At 36.5% G+C, this 19400-nt stretch overlaps 1 protein-coding gene across 2 annotated transcripts in view; it reads right to left on the reverse strand.

The window, feature by feature from the left end:
• Nucleotides 1-18793, reverse strand: part of pdzrn3b (PDZ domain containing RING finger 3b) — a 115603-nt gene extending 96810 nt beyond the window's left edge. The window contains exons 1-3 of one of the 2 annotated variants that reach the window (XM_088636343.1): nucleotides 17948-18793; nucleotides 13002-13088; nucleotides 10387-10494 (exon numbers count right to left, since the gene is read on the reverse strand). In XM_088636343.1, the coding sequence (XP_088492469.1) occupies nucleotides 10387-10494; nucleotides 13002-13088; nucleotides 17948-18661 (909 nt within the window). In that variant the 5' untranslated portion in view covers nucleotides 18662-18793. The remainder of the gene's footprint in view (nucleotides 1-10386; nucleotides 10495-13001; nucleotides 13089-17947) is intronic. The other variant, XM_088636344.1, reaches the window with a different exon arrangement.
• Between the last annotated feature and the right edge of the window lie 607 nt (nucleotides 18794-19400).

Here is a 19400-nt window from a genome sequence, read left to right on the forward strand (position 1 = left end):
GCAGTAAAGAATGTTGAATGTTGACAGATTTACATAATAAAGCTTTTCCTCTAGTAAAGGCCACTAGCCACAAGTAAGGTCACCTTAAAAGCAACTTAAGAAAAGGCATTTTCTGTGCTTCTAAAGCACTCTATTGTTGGAGATGAAGACATCTTAAAAACTGTTTAATAACCCCCATATCAAAGTTTTTATAAAAATATTATTATTCAAAGAAACCATTTGCCATGTATATGTGTAAATTTTAAAATACAGACTTTTAGACTGGCTTTTGATCCTGTAATGGATTCATCTATAAAAAATGTTCTTTTTGTTTAAAAGAAAAAGACAGCTCTCAGCTGATGGGTTTAATCTAAACTGATCTGAAATAAACTTTAGGTAGCTATATTTAAATTATCTATATTTTTGCTTTTACTTTGTATAAGATTACAATTAATTTACAAAATATTTTATAAACTGTATAAAGATCACATACAGTATACACACACAGTTCAGCCTTACACACTTTAAAGATCAGTAAGAAATAAGCACACTAAAACAAATATTTTGCCAAATCCACCCTTTACTTTGAATACTTAAGAAGCTTGATTAACGCATGTGTAGCACCAACAACAGACATAAATCATTACCAGCCTCCTTTCCAGACAAAATTATGTAGAGGAAATGCAACAGTATTGGAAACAACTAAGGGTCTGATAATCACCCAATTATCATTTCATTGACAGCAGTTAATTATGTACTACTTCAATATTCCACACCAAGAGCTGTTAATTAACTAGAAACTCAGAGGGATGAGGGCTTTATACAAGGGACCACAGCTGCAAAGAAACATGAGACCATTGTTGACGATATGTTTACACACTTATTGTGATTGATTTCAAAGAAAATTACCCCTAATTGTGCTTCTCTATTTTCAGTTTTACCAGCTTTTAACAAAAGATTTAAGTATAAATGAATTGAACAATCAGTCTGCCATTTGAAGCTTATTATTTTGAAGTTCAGTAATGGAAAAACTGGTACAAATTTTTGAAGAATATACCTTTGATTAATAACAAAAAACACCTTTGACTGGCGTTTTCGTTTGCCTTTTAATGAAGTGATTTGCTGTCATGGCTTAATTTACCATATTAACATGGTCATATCTGAAAAATCAGAAATCTTGGAATGCTAGCAGCCTTTCTTTTGTTACCAGTAATCAGGTACAGATGAAAGAAGAATGTTTCGTCGTGCACTGGAAAAGGCCCAAGTTGTGCTGCTTAATGCCTATGCATGGTTGAATTTTCCACTTAAACCTACATGATGTAATCACCTACTCGCAGTACCTAGATGTGCTTTACAGTAGCCGATTATAGCTGACCTAATTAGGATTCCCTTTTCAAGGAAAACAACTATTTTGCCTACAGTAGAAACCTTAAACAGCAAATGAATGTAGCGATGGTCACGTACTGCAATCAGGCATGGATTTTATGAACAGTTCCTTGGTTGAAATCACTGTGTGGTTTAACCTTTTTTTTTCAGTTTTAGTTATAGGGACTTGAAAACAAAGATCTCCTTGTCCCACTTCATTCAATGGAATTTGCTTAAAAACCACAAAGTACCACGTTTTTATGTGCTGACAGTCATCCAGAAACTGATTACTTTAAAACTTAAATTTGATTTAATGTACTGCATTAGCCAAGACAGAGCCCACAAGGATGGGCCACAGAGGTAGTACTTTATTACGAGACTACAAGACTGGATGAACGGACCATCACAGCTCAGAATCTAGTATGCCTCGGTAAAGGAGACGCAGACTGCTTGGTCTGATGAAATCCAATAAAGGTCTCCACAATGGTACATTTCTTGCCTCCACATGCCAAACAACTTGTGATCTGTCAGAGAATAATTGCACGATCTGTTCTTTCCATTTCTGGTGCCAGTTACAGAAATAACAAAGGGGAATGTGTGATATATGCACTAATAGACAAGCTACAGGGTAGAAAATGAACTGTGAAGTAGATAATGTTAATTCTTTTGATGATAATAATAAAGAAGATGATAATTATGATAATGATCACCATATGCCATGCTTTTTATATAGGGTATTTAGAAAGCTAGGCAGCTTTTTCAAACAACTTTATCATGAAAATTGGGCACCCTGAACCAATTAGACCATGGAACACACCCTTGCAGTCATGGACAGTTGCAATACATACCAAAGGATGTCGCACTGTCTTGAAATGTCTGCAGCTAGTGACTACAATTGTTTGTATTAAAGGATACAATCTATAAAGGATACAGGATCATGTCCTGTATTAAAGGAAATGATCCACAGCTGCATTAAACTGTTCAGTGTCCACAGTCACTGGCCACGGGGATATTTTCTATTGTTTCTATACATATAATATAGAATAATGTCGATGATACACAATCTTAAACTACATAAGCAAAAGTGTAATGTATACGTATGCATTGAAAGATGAAAGCCTTCTGTGGGATAATCTTAAAACTTTCTTTGCTTACTTCCCTCTCAGTCAGCCATAACTGAGAAGAGCTGATTTTAAAAGTGAGCGATAACTTGGTCCTACCAGATCGTGTGCACCTTCTAGAGACACCACAAGCAGAGTAGCGCATATAGGATGGATAGGTGTTAACAAAAGAACATAAGAAAGGATAAAAATGAGCTAGGCGATCTGAGGATATCATACAGGTGCTCCTTGAATGAAAAGGTGGTGTCAGTTTTGTCAACCTGGCTGGGCAGCAGACTCTCAAAATCATTTTAGAATGCCATCACCTCTATAACCAACCTAAACCAACCTGTTTGCCATTAAACTTCCATTCTGAATCTGAATTCCCTGCAATGGCATACATGGCATTAAAAGAACATGGGCATGGCGTACAGAACAATACATTTACATTCCCCAAATCAACAAGAAAATCAGCCTTGAGATGATGATGATGTTATCCGGTCAGTCAGATCCGACTCTCGGTGATTCTATAGGCCATCTCTCGCCACGCTTTCCGGTCTTGGTCTTTCTCTTTCAGCTGTTCTATGCCTAAGCCAGTGTCCGTTTTGATGGCATTGAGCCACTGCGTTCTTTGGCGGCTTCCAAGCATCATTGCTTTCGCCAATGAATCTGATCGCATCACGTGACCAAAATAAGTGAGCCAGAGTCTGGTGATCTTTCCCTCATCAGCATTAGCATCAGCATAGATTATTAATATTTCTGCCTCCAATCTTCACACCAATTTCCGATTCTTCCAGATCTAATTTCCTCATGATCATTTCTGCATAAAGATTGAAAAGAAAAGGAGACAGAATACAGCCTTGTCACACACCTTTCTCGATTTTGAACCATTCGGTGTCTCCATGTTGTGTTCGAACAGTTGCTCCTTGATCTTTATAAAAGGATCTTATCAGCTGGATCAAGTGTGCTGACACTCCCAGTTCTTGCAGGGCCTTCCATAGCTTATCGTGTTCGATACAGTCGAATGCCTTACTGTAGTCAATGAAGCAAATGTAGATGTTTTTCTGATGTTCATGACATTTCTCCATAATCCACAGCTGATTTGTGATATGTCATGGGTACCACGACCTCGTTTGAACCCAGCTTGCGAGTCAGGTAGTTCTGCTTCATTGATTGGGTGCAGACTCTGCTGTATGATCTTCAGAAGGACTTTGCTTGCATGAGGAATCAGGGCTATTGTACGGTAGTTGCAACAGTCCCTTGCGTCACCTTTCTTAGGCAGTGGGATGAATACTGAACTCTTCCAATCCTTTGGCCACCTGCTGGTTTCCCAGATCTTCTGGCAGATCGCTTTGATAGCCACTGATGGAACAGGCCTCTGCTGGGATGCAGTCAATAACAGGTGCCTCGTTGTTTGGTAACTGCTTCAGCGCCCATACGACTTCCTCATCCAGGATAGCTGGCTCCATTTCCACTGGTCGTCGTGGGGTGGCTCAGGGTCGCTAGTGCTTGCATACAACTCTTCCGTGTATTCTCTCCATCTGCTTCTGATGCATTGCTGGCCAGTCAGGACCTTCCCGTTCTTGTCTTGGATTGCTCCTTTGCGGGAAGTGAAAGAAGTTCGAATTTTCTTGACCTGCGCAAAGAGATTTCTGGTGTGACCTTTTCGACAGTCCTCCTCCATTTGCTTGCATCGCTTTTCCCAGTATGCTTCTTTGTCCTTCCTTGCTGCCTTTTGAAATTCCGCATTTAGCCTCCTAGCTTCATCTCGCTCCCCAACGGCTTTGGCTGCTCTTCTTTGATCGGCGATGTTGATGGTTTCTGCCGACAGCCACTTGCTCCTTTTCTCTAATTTCTTGTATGGTACAGTATATGTTCCTGTGCTGTTTTGATAATCGTGGATTAGAATTCCTGCCACAATTCGTCCGGCTGTTTGTCTTCATTGCCAAGCAGTTTGAATCTGTTCTTCACTGCGACTGCGTATGAAACAGGTACCTTGGAGACATCAAAACGCTTTGATGAAGCACTCTTCTTGATGTTGCAGAATTTCACCTCGATGGTGGCTACAAGCAGTTCGTGGTCAGAACCGCAGTCAGCCTTGAGATAGCAAACACCAACAGCACATTACTACACTTTACTACACTTTAACTTGACATCACTTTATACTGTAGTTTTAGCTTCATGGATGACAAAAATAAATTATCTGCTGGCATTCTCAATGGGGTAAAATTGTTGCAGTTAACAGACAAAAAAGTGTTTTCCAATACTTCAAGGTTAAGCAATTGATGGGATGATGTTTAGTGATTTTCCTGAAATTAATTGGGACAACAGTCTTTTATTTCTTTCTGGAAGACCCAGGCCTCCACCTCAGATAATGTAAAATGCCAATATAAAAACACAATGTACGTGTTTTTAAGATGCAACATGTTAGCTCATATTTTGAGTCAACATCAGCTGGCCCAGATGAAACCAAAAGCTAATAGTTAAATATATAGTCTTTATATATAGTCTTTCAAACAGTTTAAATCAGGTTAAAATAAAACAAATGGCAGAAAGATAAAATCTGTAAAAAAATTCACTGGGAACATTTAATCTACAATCTAATATTTTCATTACTTTTTAGTCCACGATTATTTGTATACAATTATATTAAAACTAATTACAGTATGCAATTTGTTTTGGCACCAAGCTCCTCCTGCAGTACTTTGTCTAAAAATCTGCAACAAAGAGAACACCCTTTTTCAAAAGTAAAAATAAAAACTGAACTAGAATGTAAAGGCTTTGAAGAGACGTTTTTATTTTCTTTTTTACTAGTTTGACAACCTGAACATTCGGCAGTGTGTTTATGAGATTTACAAGGTGATGGTACAGCCCAACAGTTACCATCTTCTTAACATCCTTCATTGTGTGTGTTTGCAGTAAACGGCTTGTTTGCATTTACTCTCAGCTGTGCACCAGCAGCCTAACCACCAATCTGAAGAGTAGCTTCTAAAAGAAAATCTCCCAACAGGAAACAGAATGTGCTTCATTCAACTAAATATATTTACCAAACACAGATAGGAGAACATCAGAAATGACTTGCTATAAGTTGATGTTTTTACTTTAATAAAGCCTGGAACAATGTATTAATGGCTTTGATATTTCATTTACATACCCTGAATTATAAGTCAGAAATGTAATACAGGATGAAATTTATACATGCAGGGCCTTGCAAACATTTTCAGACCCTTCCTATGGTGTCCCATTTTTGTGAGATTACTAAATGGTGCACACATGCTTTTTTAACGTTTAATATTTAATTCTAAACCTCTGTGTTCAAACTGAAAAAGTGTAAGTCATGGCATACAGAAACTGAAAAGTCATGCCATATAGTTAATTACGTACATATTCAAATCTGTGTACACAATATTTTGTGGTGCATTTGGCAGCAATTACAGCTACAAGGCTTTTTGGGTATGTCTCTACCAAATTTGCACGCCAGCTTTGTGCAATTTTTTCCCTTTCCTCCTGGCAGGATTTGCTAATGCTCTCTGAAGTTGCTTGGGAATCACTTATGGACAGCAATTTTCAAGTCTTTTAACAGAATTTTAATAAGATTCAAGTCAGGACTTTGACTAGGCCACTCCAGACATTAATTTTCTCATTCTCACTCCACTCCAGTGTAGCTTTTGCCCCACATTTGTGCAAAACTAAGACATAATGCTGACACCACTATGATTTGACAGTAGCGTGAGCGATGCATGTTGGGTTTGCAACAGATGTAGTTCTTTGCATTTAGAAGCTACGGTTTTGTCTTGTATGATCACAAAGCCCTCTGTCATATGTTTGTTGGAGATAGTTGCAAACTCCAGGCAGGATCAGAAATGGGTTTTCTACTCTGCCATACAGCCCAACCTTGCAAACTGGCTGCAATATTGACTCATGCATATTTCCTTCCATCTCAGCCATCACACTATGTAGCTCTTTCAACGTCACCATTGGTGCATCCCTAACCAGTTTCCTCCTTGCCCCACAGCTCAGATTAGAGGGAAAGACAGGTCTAGGCAGTGTTTGGGTGGTATTATACACTTCCCACTTCTTAATGATCGACTTCACAGTGCTTAAAAGGATATTCAGAGGTTTTGAGATTTTATGCCTTTCTCCTGATCTGTGCTTTTCTACAAATTTGTTTTGAAAGCTCTGTGGTCTTCAAGGTTGAATCCTTGTTAGAAATTCACTACCTAACAGGACCATACAGAGACAGGTATATTTTTTTAAGTCATGGGTACCACTATTACTGCACACAGACAGGGGCCACTCAATGTATTGTGTCTCCTTAATGAAAATGTTGCATTTAAATTAATTTAGCTTTGGCACCGAAAAGGGTTTGAAAACTTACTGCATGCAACCACACCTTGTATATAATAAACATCAAGTGCTACTTTAAAGTGTAATGACTGCAAGCTTTGAAGCAACAAAATGTGAAACTTTTTCAGGGCTCTGAATACACTTGCAAGGTATACTATTGGCCTAATATTGGAAAATGTTTGCTGGCACTCACATACTGTATACAGTAGATTTCCGTCAGATGATCAGGGTTGGTGATATGATTAAATCATAAGTTATCAAAAATAAGTGCACATTCAAAGGTTTCTTGCACACCTCTCTACTACTGCTTTAAATATTTAATGACAAAGTATCCTAAGCCTTGCATTTGAGAGCAGAGGTGAAAAGTTCTCATCTTCCAAGATGGATAATGATCCCTGAGAGGTGCACACAAATGAAAGAGATCACCACACTCTACAAATTGTTCTCAGTTCAGTGCCAAAGGAAACCTGTGAGGACTGTTGCTTTCTGCTTGGATAGATAGCCTAAATATAACTGTGAAACGGCTGTAGTCAATGACATCTTTTTAAATTGCTTTAACATGGCGGATATTTTGCTGTGAAAGGGACTTGGCAAAAGCCATTACTTTAATGAAAAAACAGTCATATGCAGCATGCAAAAAAGCTGAAAAGTTTTCCTTTTCCTAGATAAGAGGGAAAATGACTGGGTCTTGAACAAAAACTATTTTTTAATTCTACCTTTCAATAATATGAAAAATAACTACAAGAATCTGGCTGAGCTAATGTGAATAATGATGTATTAGGCTATACTAATACCCATTACCATTAATATTTAAAGACTTTGAGAAGTCCTCCTCTATGGTATATTTTTACACTTTTAACACAGCAATAAAAACAGAACACAATGATGGGAGCAGTAAATGTTACTTAGCCTTTATTGTTATAAATCAATCATTAGTAATGCCAAGACAAAGCAATATTAAATGGGCATCACATACTGTTTTACTATTTTAAATAAAAATCTGTAAGCTTTACAGATTTCATTTAAAGGTCTTGTGTAAATACTCTCAAGTACTAAGATTTTTACCTTCAGGAATGGGGAAAAAGCAAACATACCTTTTGGTTTTATGAGGAAATGTCTGAACAGAACAAGGAGCCATTCATTCATTGATTTTCAGAAGCATAACTTCAGCCTTTGCCCTTAATCATAACAGTAATTTACTGAGAAACTGTTTTTTGAGGATTTGGACTTCACATATTTGTGTACTGATGGAAACTAACCTATTTGAAAAAAGAAGTGTACAGCAAAACCCTTCCTTCTGCCTCACATACTGTAAATGTTTATAATGAGTACATTCTTTCTAAAATGATATAAAAATACTGTCTTTTTTTAAAACCTTAATGTCATGGCTTAGAGTTTAGGTTTAAAGTAGGAATTCAGTTACCGGCATATGATAAAATGCTAAATTCTAAAAATGCTGATTTTAAAAATAGATAGACAGGAACACTTCCAGTAATGTATATTTTTTACGCTCTTTTATGAATTATTTTCATTGATACACAGTCACCTTGTGATGCTGTGACGTGTTTTTGGCTAAGGAATACCAGACAACATAACTACACATAGCAACATGCTACAATAGGCAAACACTGGATTTGCCACATGGCATTAACTTTGAAATTAGCTAGGAAAATAAAAACCACAGAAGAGAGCAAATAAAAACCCATGTAAAAAAGATAACTCTAGGCTTTGAAAAACTATTTGTCACAAAGTAAATGTAACTTCCAAGGTGGGCTAAATAGAAATGCTTTAGATTTTGTTGTCCCAAAAGAGAAGTCTAATCCAAAAATAACTTGTTGACTTTTGGTTCAACAGTGTACAAATGAGCATATTGTATCTGGAATTGCCCACAGCTTCTTGGAATTCATCCTGCATTCTTAATTTAATTTGCTTGCAAAAGCTCAGGTTAACACCCCTATCTAAATAATCTATTACCATCCTAAGGTACAATCAGATATCAAAACTAATAATTATTATTTTTGTAGCCCAAGAAAACCACATTGTATTAATTGTCATAATCACTTCCATATAACTACACAACACTTCAAAAAATGTAATTGTTAAATTACATGCTACTTGATTTCAATACATAAAGGTAACATACTGAATGCCAATGTCAATTTAGAATAATGTATAACAAGATAAACCAATTAGTGATATCACTAATTAAACAATGAGATGCTTTAAGGTAATTACGATAAATCCACAGTTTGAAAAGGTGTAACCTTTTCTTTACAGCATACAGTACCAAAGAACTATGTATACAAGGTGCCTTATAACAAACCACTTGTTCATCATCCAGTCATGTTAATGATATTGGGTAATAATATAAATAAAGAAAAATACTTGTACATCACTGAGTTATCCAACTTGTTCTATTATCCCTTGTAATATATCTGATACTTCTGAATTTATTATTAACATACAGCAAACCCTGTTGTGTGCCTCCTGCAATATTCCTACACAAAACATTTGAAAATTATGAGTTAAGTAATTTAACCACCTTGAATATGAAGAAAATCTTCGGGTTTACAAATGGTGCACTAATAAATACTGGGTTTATTTTTAAAGTAAAAAAAGTCAAATGCAGATGAGTACAAATTTATATTAAAGTATAACCATTTATATATTTATATAACTCATTTATACTGTAAGGCATCAAAATACTGTAAGGCAAAAAAATGTTATTGGTTCCATAAAAATATCCAAACATCCCAATATGCATACGGTATATAATCGAAGACGTGCAGACTTGGAAAGATTCATTTTGAAAGAAAATCAAAAAGGAGAAAATACAAGAGAATTACTTGTCAGGCGCCATGTGAAATGCAGAAGTTTGGGGGTTATATCTGTCTATTGTTATCAAGGATTAAGATAAATCCCATTGTAAAACAGAATTACAGCCTATTATTACATCTGCTAAATATAACTGTCACTAAATTCCCAACTCGCAATTGCACCAATTTTAATGGGAATCAGGCCAGAACTTTCTAAACTGCTGCTATCTCTATCAATTAAAATTGTTTTGGAGATTACTACAAATATTCATTTTAACGCCAATGAAAACATCATAGGCAGTAAATAGGAAGGAGCAAAAACATTGTTGTATAATACACACTTTTATCTGTTTCCTAAACTAGATGGAAATACAAAAAAAGCTGAAAGTCAGTGACGTTTCATACTGTATACTGAATGCAGATATAAAAAAAGATTGTAATAAATGGTGAAAAAAAAAGATCAAAAACAAAATAAAAAGACTGTCTTGCCAGCATGGATGTAATCATGGATGTCTTAAGGAGACAGAAAGGTGAAGCCCTCTTTCTTGAAAAACTGTATGCAAAGGCAAAGAATGCAGTCTGGATGCTATATTTAGACAGTACTATTCCCATGGCTAAGTCAGTCTACGCATTCAAGTGTTGCCTAGCAAGGCACACATTGACAGACATGTTTGCTATAGAGTGCACTGTGTCATATCCTCCTTCAGGTACTCTACATTATTAACTGCTCTAGATAGAGAGCCACTCTTGAAATTATATAACATGGGCTTCTTACTTACCTCCATAACCCTGTCGTGAATTTGTAGTCCCCCTTCCTTGTCAGCTGGCCCATTCTCCACTATTTTGGAAACGAAGATGCCTTCGTTTGAAGAGCCATCCTCATTGTCCTTGAAAAAGAAATCACATTGCAACTTTGACTTAATTTACAGTCACAAGAACAACTCTTTAAGGCTTCAGACTTCATTCAAAATAATACTGCAAAAAAACATTAACTACAAGTTTCTAGCCATTGCACTTGAAAATCCTGCTTAGAAGGAATCACAAAAATAAAACGTTTTCTTGAATGAGACAAGAAATAATAAAACAATCTCAGTAATAAATAAAATAGTAATGTTTCTCTGTACTACTGGACTAGTGATGTCCACACATTTTGTAAAGTTTTCTTGAATGAGACAAGAAATAACAAAACAATCTTAGCAATAAATCAAACAGTAACGTTTCTATTTACTACTGGACTAGTGATGTCCACACATTTTGGCACAACATGGAACAAAGAAACAAAACTAGATTTATCTATTTACACCGACAGTTAAATTGACAATATAGAAATTAAATTCAGAGGAAGGTATTGAATTAAAAATATATAAAAACAGAAAATAGCCATGTGCCCAATTTAACATTTAAATAAACATCCTAAGGACACATTACAGTAAATCTGTAATACTCAATGAAATAAGAAATTAAGCATGTTCTTGAAAATGGACACCCTGGAGTCCCTAAGATCTACTGCCATTAAAATCTCTCCTACCAGCTTCAATAGAATAAGCTTGACCTTGTGTGCACTTAGATTTACTTGAATAGATTAAAAAAAGGAAAACATTTGTGAGTGTTTATAGGTGTACTACAGTACAGTACTGTATATGCTGATTTACCATTTTACTGGAGTGCACAGAAACCAAGTTTAGGCATGCAAATGTGTTTTGCCTATACATTTACTCTACTGATATTCATTTCAAAGAAAGAAAAAAAACATAAAATAACAATGACCTAAATATTTTTACAGCTGAAGGAATCTTTTTGTGTATGAAGTGCACATGCTACATGCCATCAATATTATTGAACTAAGCTGGAAAACAGCTGAGTGGCATGCCACTATTCTGCTCACAGGTTACTGATGAATTTGTCTCACATTGGAAAAAAGAATGGGATTTAATGTATTGATAACATGTAAAATTACTTTCTTTTTTTACCTCAAGTATGCCACGTCCTACGCAGTATGAAATCCATACATTTACTTTTTTTCATATTTGTTCACAACAAATATAATTTCTTTAGAAAAACTTGAAATGTGTTAGGAATGTCACAACATCATCTCATGAACACAAAGACACACTGTCATGTGTGTCTGCCAGAGCTTGAAGGAATGAATCAAGCAAAATGCCTGTGCTGCTCAATGCTTCTACAGCTCATTAATTAATTTAAAGCTATCAAGTAGCACTTGACAATGAACACCATATAAAACTCTAGAGGTTTTATGAATACACAGGTGACTGCAATTTAGTTTGTTAACTGGCTTTAATAAGAGTGATGGCACATTTTCAGTTCTTGGTGTGATCTACTACATCCAAGAAGCTAGTATCCTTTCCGTGAAGTCTAAAAGTCATAATGAGAACTATAACCTTCCAGGACAAATGGAACAAAAATGGATGCAAGGTACAAGGTGCAAAGATGCAAGGTCTTAAACTGTAAATGTCTTCCTGTTACAAAAATACAGTACAGCTATTAATACCTAAAAGTGATAGTGAAATCATTGTTCTCAAATGCTTGATTGAAAACTGTCCATTTGTTCATCAAGTGGACTTACTTGTGAATGATACCTCTTAATTTTACTGAAGAGCTGTTCATTCTTGAAAAGAGTGGGTAAGATATTTTAATTGAATTGATTAATGGATGCAACAGAGTGCCGATACAGTCAACAAAAAGAGGGGCAGAGGTGTTAGCAGGTTCACAGGATGCAGTCCTGGATCCGGAAATTCTGCATCCACTGGTCTCTTAGTTTTCCTCTCTACCAAGCACAAAGCTCCTGACTCCAGTACTGAAACCGACAGGGACAATCCTGATGATGTGGAGGGCATAAATGTTTGTTATATGATTTTAAGCAGAGGCATGGCAGGCTTCCTAAAGCAATGCTCTTTCAGTAAACCCCCTAGGAATGCATGACATGACACAGCACGGCATGACAAGGAATGAGGGATGGACCATTGTTACAGCCTGCTCCATAAAAAGAAATGTTTAATCATCCAGATTCCTTCACTTCTATGTTTACTGTGGCATGCCACCAGCATCTCGATATTGGCATAAAAGAGCAACTGTCTCGATCACTGGCTATGCCACTTTGTTGTTTAGTATTCTGAACCCTAATGTACATTAGTTGAGACAGGCCAGGTAAAAATAAATAAAAAAAAACATGGAACAGCTATATTTATACAGTCTCACCTCATGAACACACTGCGGTATGGAAACACTTTTAACACGGATTTAACAGAGACTGAAGCAGACTTTTTTCTTCTCTGATACATATAGTATCACACAGATTCTCTGTAGTGATGTTTCTGTCAGCTATTCACATGACTAGTTCTGATCAGGAAAAAACACATTGTTGCAATTAACATACCGCACAAGGTCTGCCACCGACAATATTAAATCCCAGAGATCCGGATTCACGATGAAGAATGACTTTGAGGTTTTTTGTCTCTCCGCCCTAGGGACAGAAAAAGAACAGGTGCTTTATGGCTCAACTCTAGTCTGTTAAAGCTGTTTGGTAAGGCATGATGACAAAACTTATCTCCACTTGACCAAGTCAACTACATTAACGCAGGCAGAGGAAAAGGGCAGAACAATACAGTACATTAATGTCTTAAATGGTGGACATCAAAAGATTCCAGTAAATCTGGTGGAAGCAGATACATTTTAAACATTCTTAAGTTAAAGAGATGTTAAGTGACCAGCTGTATTAAGGGTAAACATTGTTTTGTTCATTGTATGAAGGCCACCCATTCAATACTTATTTATGTAACAGCTATAAGCCTCAGTAATGCAAGGATGACAAGTGCAACAGTATAAAATTGCTGTGTCCTGCTTTTTTAGTGGAACATAACTACAGCTGTCATCTCTGTGAATCATGACATACAGTAACTAAATATAAAGCAGATATTAATGGCCTGTGTGTGTTCTGCTGCATGCTTCCCATCTTAGCTAACGGTAGTGTTGATGGAATTTTCAGTATTGCAGATCACTGTGGGTTACACAGTTCTGTGTTATGCTTCTTTCTCATAATGAGAAGTTACAAATGGAGCAAATCAGAAACAAGCGTTCTTAAGGGTGGTGATAAATCCATTTAACATGTGGCACCTGTTAAGCCAGTTCCGTGAAATGGTGCAATGATTTTTGTTTAACTGACAAGTTTTGAAACTAGTTTTTGGCAAGATTAAAATTTTGCCATCCACAATACTGCCAAAGAGCTTTGGGGTTTCTCAAATCCAAGAGAATTGTCCAAGAGAAGCTTACTCTAAAGCTTCACTTTTTATAAATAGAACCCTCTTCTTTGCTGTGCTGTTGGGCTGAAACATATTTATTTCATTTTCTTTTTAGATTTCGGTACAATGCTTTTTATGTGTATTGCAGGCTGATCGACTTGGAAAGGTGCGACATGGTATTATTCATCAATAAATGAGGGATCAATGGCCCAGACTAAAAATGAAATGTAATAAAATGAAAAATTTTGTTCACCCTGCCAATCTCACAATTCTCCACCCATCACCTTTTGTTTGTCAGATCATTCTTGCTTTTGCTCCTACCTAAAGGAAATTACAACGAAGCAATGGACTTGCATTTGATGGGTGGGCCAAAGATTTGATTGCATCTGGCCCTCAAGCAATGCAGTTTGAATGACTTATGAATCAGGCAATATTTTAAAATATCAGACACTCTGTTCCTAATGTTACACTGCCAATCCTGTCTTCTGGTTTTTATCATAACTCATCTTACAAGATAAGGAAGTTATCACACAACCCCAGGCATTCACAGCCATGGTATTTTTAACATGACGGCTGTAGGGGGAAAAAGTCACATTAAATCTAGAAAAGCTCATAAATGTGCGCATATCGGTTCAAATATGACTCAACCAGTACAAGTATTAACACAAACTCTCGGTCTGTAACTCTCCCGCCTCCTACAATTCCTTGCACTCTCGTCTTTCTTTTCATTTTGCCACATGTGCATTGAAGTTGATGCCAAGTGATCATGTTCATGCTGCTTGGCTGAATTTAAAGAAAAAAAATGTAAAACTAACCACATCATCCATGTAATTTTTTTTTTTATTATTCCTTGCCTTTATTTTTTAAATGCACTTTCATGGACAATTTGAAAAATAAGTCCTTAGGAAAGTATTCCATGGATTACAGATATTTTGCAATTCACGAAACAAGATAATACTCCATCTTCCACAAACTATCAATCCTAACTAAACAAAAATAGCTGAGAACATATTCTTTACTTTCACAATTCCTTATGTCTCAGGTTTTATTTTGTGACTTGAAAACTTATTTTCTACAAAGTATTCCACATGGATTTTAAACCTTAAATAGACCCATACCCATGTGTAGGAATGTAGTACATTTGAGTTAAAAACATTAACACTATATAGGCTGCCAACAGCAAATACTGTGTTTTGAGATATGGAACCATTATTCCCTATTATAAACTATAGGACCATGCCATTTACACAATGAGAACACAACAATCTAACAAAGACAATTGGTAACATCACTAAAAGCATGTGACTCTCTGACAAGCAGACCGATTCAATTAACATTTTTAGCTGTGAGACGGTCCTTGGGGAAAAAAGAGTGCAACACTGCCAAGATGAAATCCCTAAGAGACTAACATGGAGTGTTTTCTTTGCCAGAAAACAGTGTATGTTTATTCTATGGAATGCTTAATACACAGCTCTTAAAAAACTAAAGATACAAGTTTTTTCTGGTATACGGCCTAAATACAGTATTTGCTCTTTTTATTAAAAATTCATAATATATCTACGGTACCATAAAATTAAATGCAATTCTTTCAGCCTTCAGCATTTGTCTTCCTTTTACAGTATAATGCTAAATTACTATCCATTCATCCATTTTCAATAGTACAAATGAACAATTTTTAATGGTGAGCTACAGTCTAACATAAAGCAAGATGGAACTACACCCTGAACAGGACTACAGTTCATTGCAGGGCACAGACATACATTCACATTCAGTAGACCAATTCAGAGATTGCAATTAGCCTAAAAAAACATGTCTTTTGACTGTGGGAAGAAACTGGAACACCTAAAGAAAACCCAGACACAGAGGATAAATTTGCAAACTGCTCACAGAAAGTGTCACAGTGCAGAATTAAACCCAGGACCTAAGAGCTGGTACCGTAAGTACTGTAGCTGCACTAACTACAACACCTTTGAGCCTCTCTAATGCAAACTAGGCTTCCACCCATTCATCCACTTTATCCAGTACAAGGCTGTGGGAAGCCAGAGCCTAAGCTTTCAAGGAACAGGCGCAAGATAGGATACACTCTGAACGAGTCCAAGCAGTACAAATATAAAGAATTAAAGTAGTGTTTCCACCCATTCCTCAGAGCACTGTCTCTGTAGGTTTTTATTCCAGGGAATCTCTAGGACTGTGTGTGGAATACAATGGTCAAAAAGTTAAGCATATGTAATCAAACTGAATAACGGAACGGTTGATAATGACTGTATTTGGTTTGCCATATTTTTAAATCTGTTACAATGCTTTGAAGAATGCAATGAAGAAAGTGCTGTATAGAAATCACTAAGCTCCATCCAAATCATTACAGAGGCTTGGCATAAATCAACAGACACCCTCTGATATTTGAATAAATCTTTCAAATTGCATATCTTATTACCATTAACTATTAAGACAGGCCAATAGAAGCCTCAGTCACACCAGAAGGACACGGGGAGACACCAGCAGGCACCAGTAGGTTCTACTGTTGACTGCTGACAGGGTCTATTTCAAGAAAAGCCAAAACACAACCACTCATGAATATTCTGGACAACAAAATCCTAGATAATGAACACACAATGTAAAAAAGACATTTGCGGGCACTGAAAACGGTCAGTGTAACGGTCCGCTGTGAATGTGGCAGAACACACACAGGTGTCCAAGAGAGCCACCAGGCATTATCTCTTTGTCATGTGGTACTGTACATTGGACCTAACACACTGCAAGATGCCACTTACCCATGAGATATGTTATTCACCACATGGGAATAATTTCTGAAGTTCAACTAAGTTTTGTTTCAGACACATAATGTATAGCACCATATTCAAACAAGGTATCTTAAGTTTTCCATTACACATGTTGAAAACAAAATTAATCTACGAAGAAATAAATAAAAAACGTAAATATGACTTTTAAATGCACTATAGAGAAATAATATATAGTGGGGCGGTGGGGTGGGAGGTGGAGAGTATCGTTTCAAGTGAGTATCCATTGCGTCACGATGTGCACTGTTAAAATGAGTTCAGCTAAATACTGGAACCCTCACCATATCTATTTGACTAAAAGCAAAAAGTCTGACTCATGAATGTATATTTTACTGTAAATTGTGCTTCCAAAAATTGCTTTTAAAAGTTTCTAAACGAGCTTCAATATAAGAATATCATCAAAATACACATTAATGTGCTATTTTAATTTGTTCTGCTTCTAAACGTATCAAATTATTAAATAGACAGTATACATCATACAGTATACAATACTGTATATATATTGCACTATAAAATCAACTAGACAAAAACTGCAAAACTTTATTTACCCTGGTGTTAAAAACTACATTATTACTGCCCATTTATTTTAAATAATTACGGATGCCTTTTTAATTTGATTATATACTGCACGAAAATAAAAATAAGCAAACTAAGAAAAAAATATTATTAACTGAAGCAGGATTACAAATTCTCACTTGCAGTAAGTGCGTCAAGGAAAAATGTTCAAAAAAAAATGAAGGTAATGAGCGCACAAAACCCTTCTAGAGGCAGAAAATGACTGGTTTTGTTAGTGACGTTAGTTAAGTCTCTATAAGGTAAACCCAAGTCAAAGTGTGTACAGAGATTAGCAGTAAATATTTGCCCCTCCCCCAATAAGTGCCAGCTGGCTCTGACCGCAGCTGACAGACATGTCTCCAGGCAAAATGGAAAAAAAAGTTCCGAACTTCTGACCACCTACTAACCCTTCCAAATGCTAAAAACCTTGGAAATAATTTTAAATAAGTTAAAAATACTCCCGCCATGACCACAGGAGACTCTAAGTCTGCTTTAAGAACTCATCTCAGCTTGGATCACTCCTTAAGCATCTTAACAGAAAACGCATCACTTCATTTTTTCTTTTACTTTTTTTAAAAGAAAAAACTTATTAAGCTCATTTGTGTACAGATGTCCTGAGTCTAAAAAGGCGCAGTCTCGGCGTTAGAGAAAATGCGCACTTAAAGAAACGAGGGAAAAAAGTACCAAGTGCTTCTTTGCATCATTCTCTACTATTTATCGAATACACTTACCTTACATGGAGGAGCAAGGCTTTTGGTCAGAGAGTCGATCCTGGCACTGTATTCTGTGAATTTCTTTTGGTACTTCAGAGCTGTCATTTGCAGCTCATTATGAACTGAGGACAGCTGAGCCAGAAGAGATTTCTCTCTTTTGCTCGATTTCAGCGATTGCTTCTTGAACTCCTTATCCAATCCTACAATTTTAGCTTGCAATGTGCTATTATGAGCCCTAAGAGCCTTCAAACAACAGTGGTTGCCTAATTTCTGCTCTTTATAGATAAGCATCAAACCACATCCATTTTCACAAATCCCGACAGGTCTGTAATCACAAGTTTCACGCATATGGGCATCCATGTCTTTAAGGTTCAGCACTTCGTTGCATCCCTTATTCCTGCATTTAGCTGGGGAATAATCACACATCTCTGCGTGCTCTGCGAGATGTTGCAGTTTAACCACTTTCTCGCAGCCCCGGGAATAGTTGTCACACTTTATGTCCAACTTGAGAATCAGATTTTTCAGAGGGAGAACATGGTTCAGCTCCTTAGTAGAGATCCTTTGGCACTTCACCGGGCAGCTGCTTTGCTGGACGACCCAGGGCAAGACACAGCCAGCGCAGAAGACATGACCACACGGAGTGGTAAGCGGATCCTCCAAAACTTTATTGCACAAGTTGCATTTAAAATCTGGGTCCACAGCCCCATTAAAGCGATCCAGCTCAAATCCCATGTTTTATGTAACTCCAAAAACAGACAGGAATTCCCAGAGATCACAGAAGAAGCAGTTGCTTCTTTTCGCTTGTCATTGGAAGGACCCAAAACGACTGACTGACTGCAGGCTCTTTACTGACTGAACTAATTGCCCGAGACTTCCTTAGAAAAAAAAAAGTGGAGGAATTCACTACCGTAATCACCATAAGACGAGGGTACTTAAATTCTTTATCCCAGCCTTTCCACGCCTTTTACAGTTAAATGGAATGAAAAAAACTACAACAACTTTTGATAAGGTTAAAAACAATAATATTCGTGCATACATTTAATAAAATACAGTCTATGCGTCTCTTTTTTTCAAAACGTAATAAATCGTAAACTTTTGTTTTTTTACTAGCAGTGTAAAACATTGATTATTTGCCAAGCTCATAAAACGGATTTCATGTCTAATACAGTTCTGATTTGGAATATTTTGAATATGTTGCGCAATGTTACTCTAATGGAAAACTTCCTGCATTAATCCAAAGCAATAGATTTATATTTAAAAGAATTAGCTGACTTGTCATAAATGTGACGCACGTCTTGTTCATACTGAATTGAATATTACGTGAATACTAACATGAATATGCAGATTCATTCTCGACAAAGCATCTGAAACCGTGAGAGCTAAAGGGGCAAATAAACTCTAGGAATTAGACACGAACGCTTTTGAAAGGAGAATACAGTATGTTCTTTTTGTTTGTTTGTTTGTTTGTTTG

The sequence above is a fragment of the Lepisosteus platostomus genome, chromosome 6 (genome assembly GCF_059453375.1).
Source record: "Lepisosteus platostomus isolate fLepPlt1 chromosome 6, fLepPlt1.hap1, whole genome shotgun sequence".
Lineage (NCBI taxonomy): Eukaryota > Metazoa > Chordata > Actinopteri > Semionotiformes > Lepisosteidae > Lepisosteus > Lepisosteus platostomus.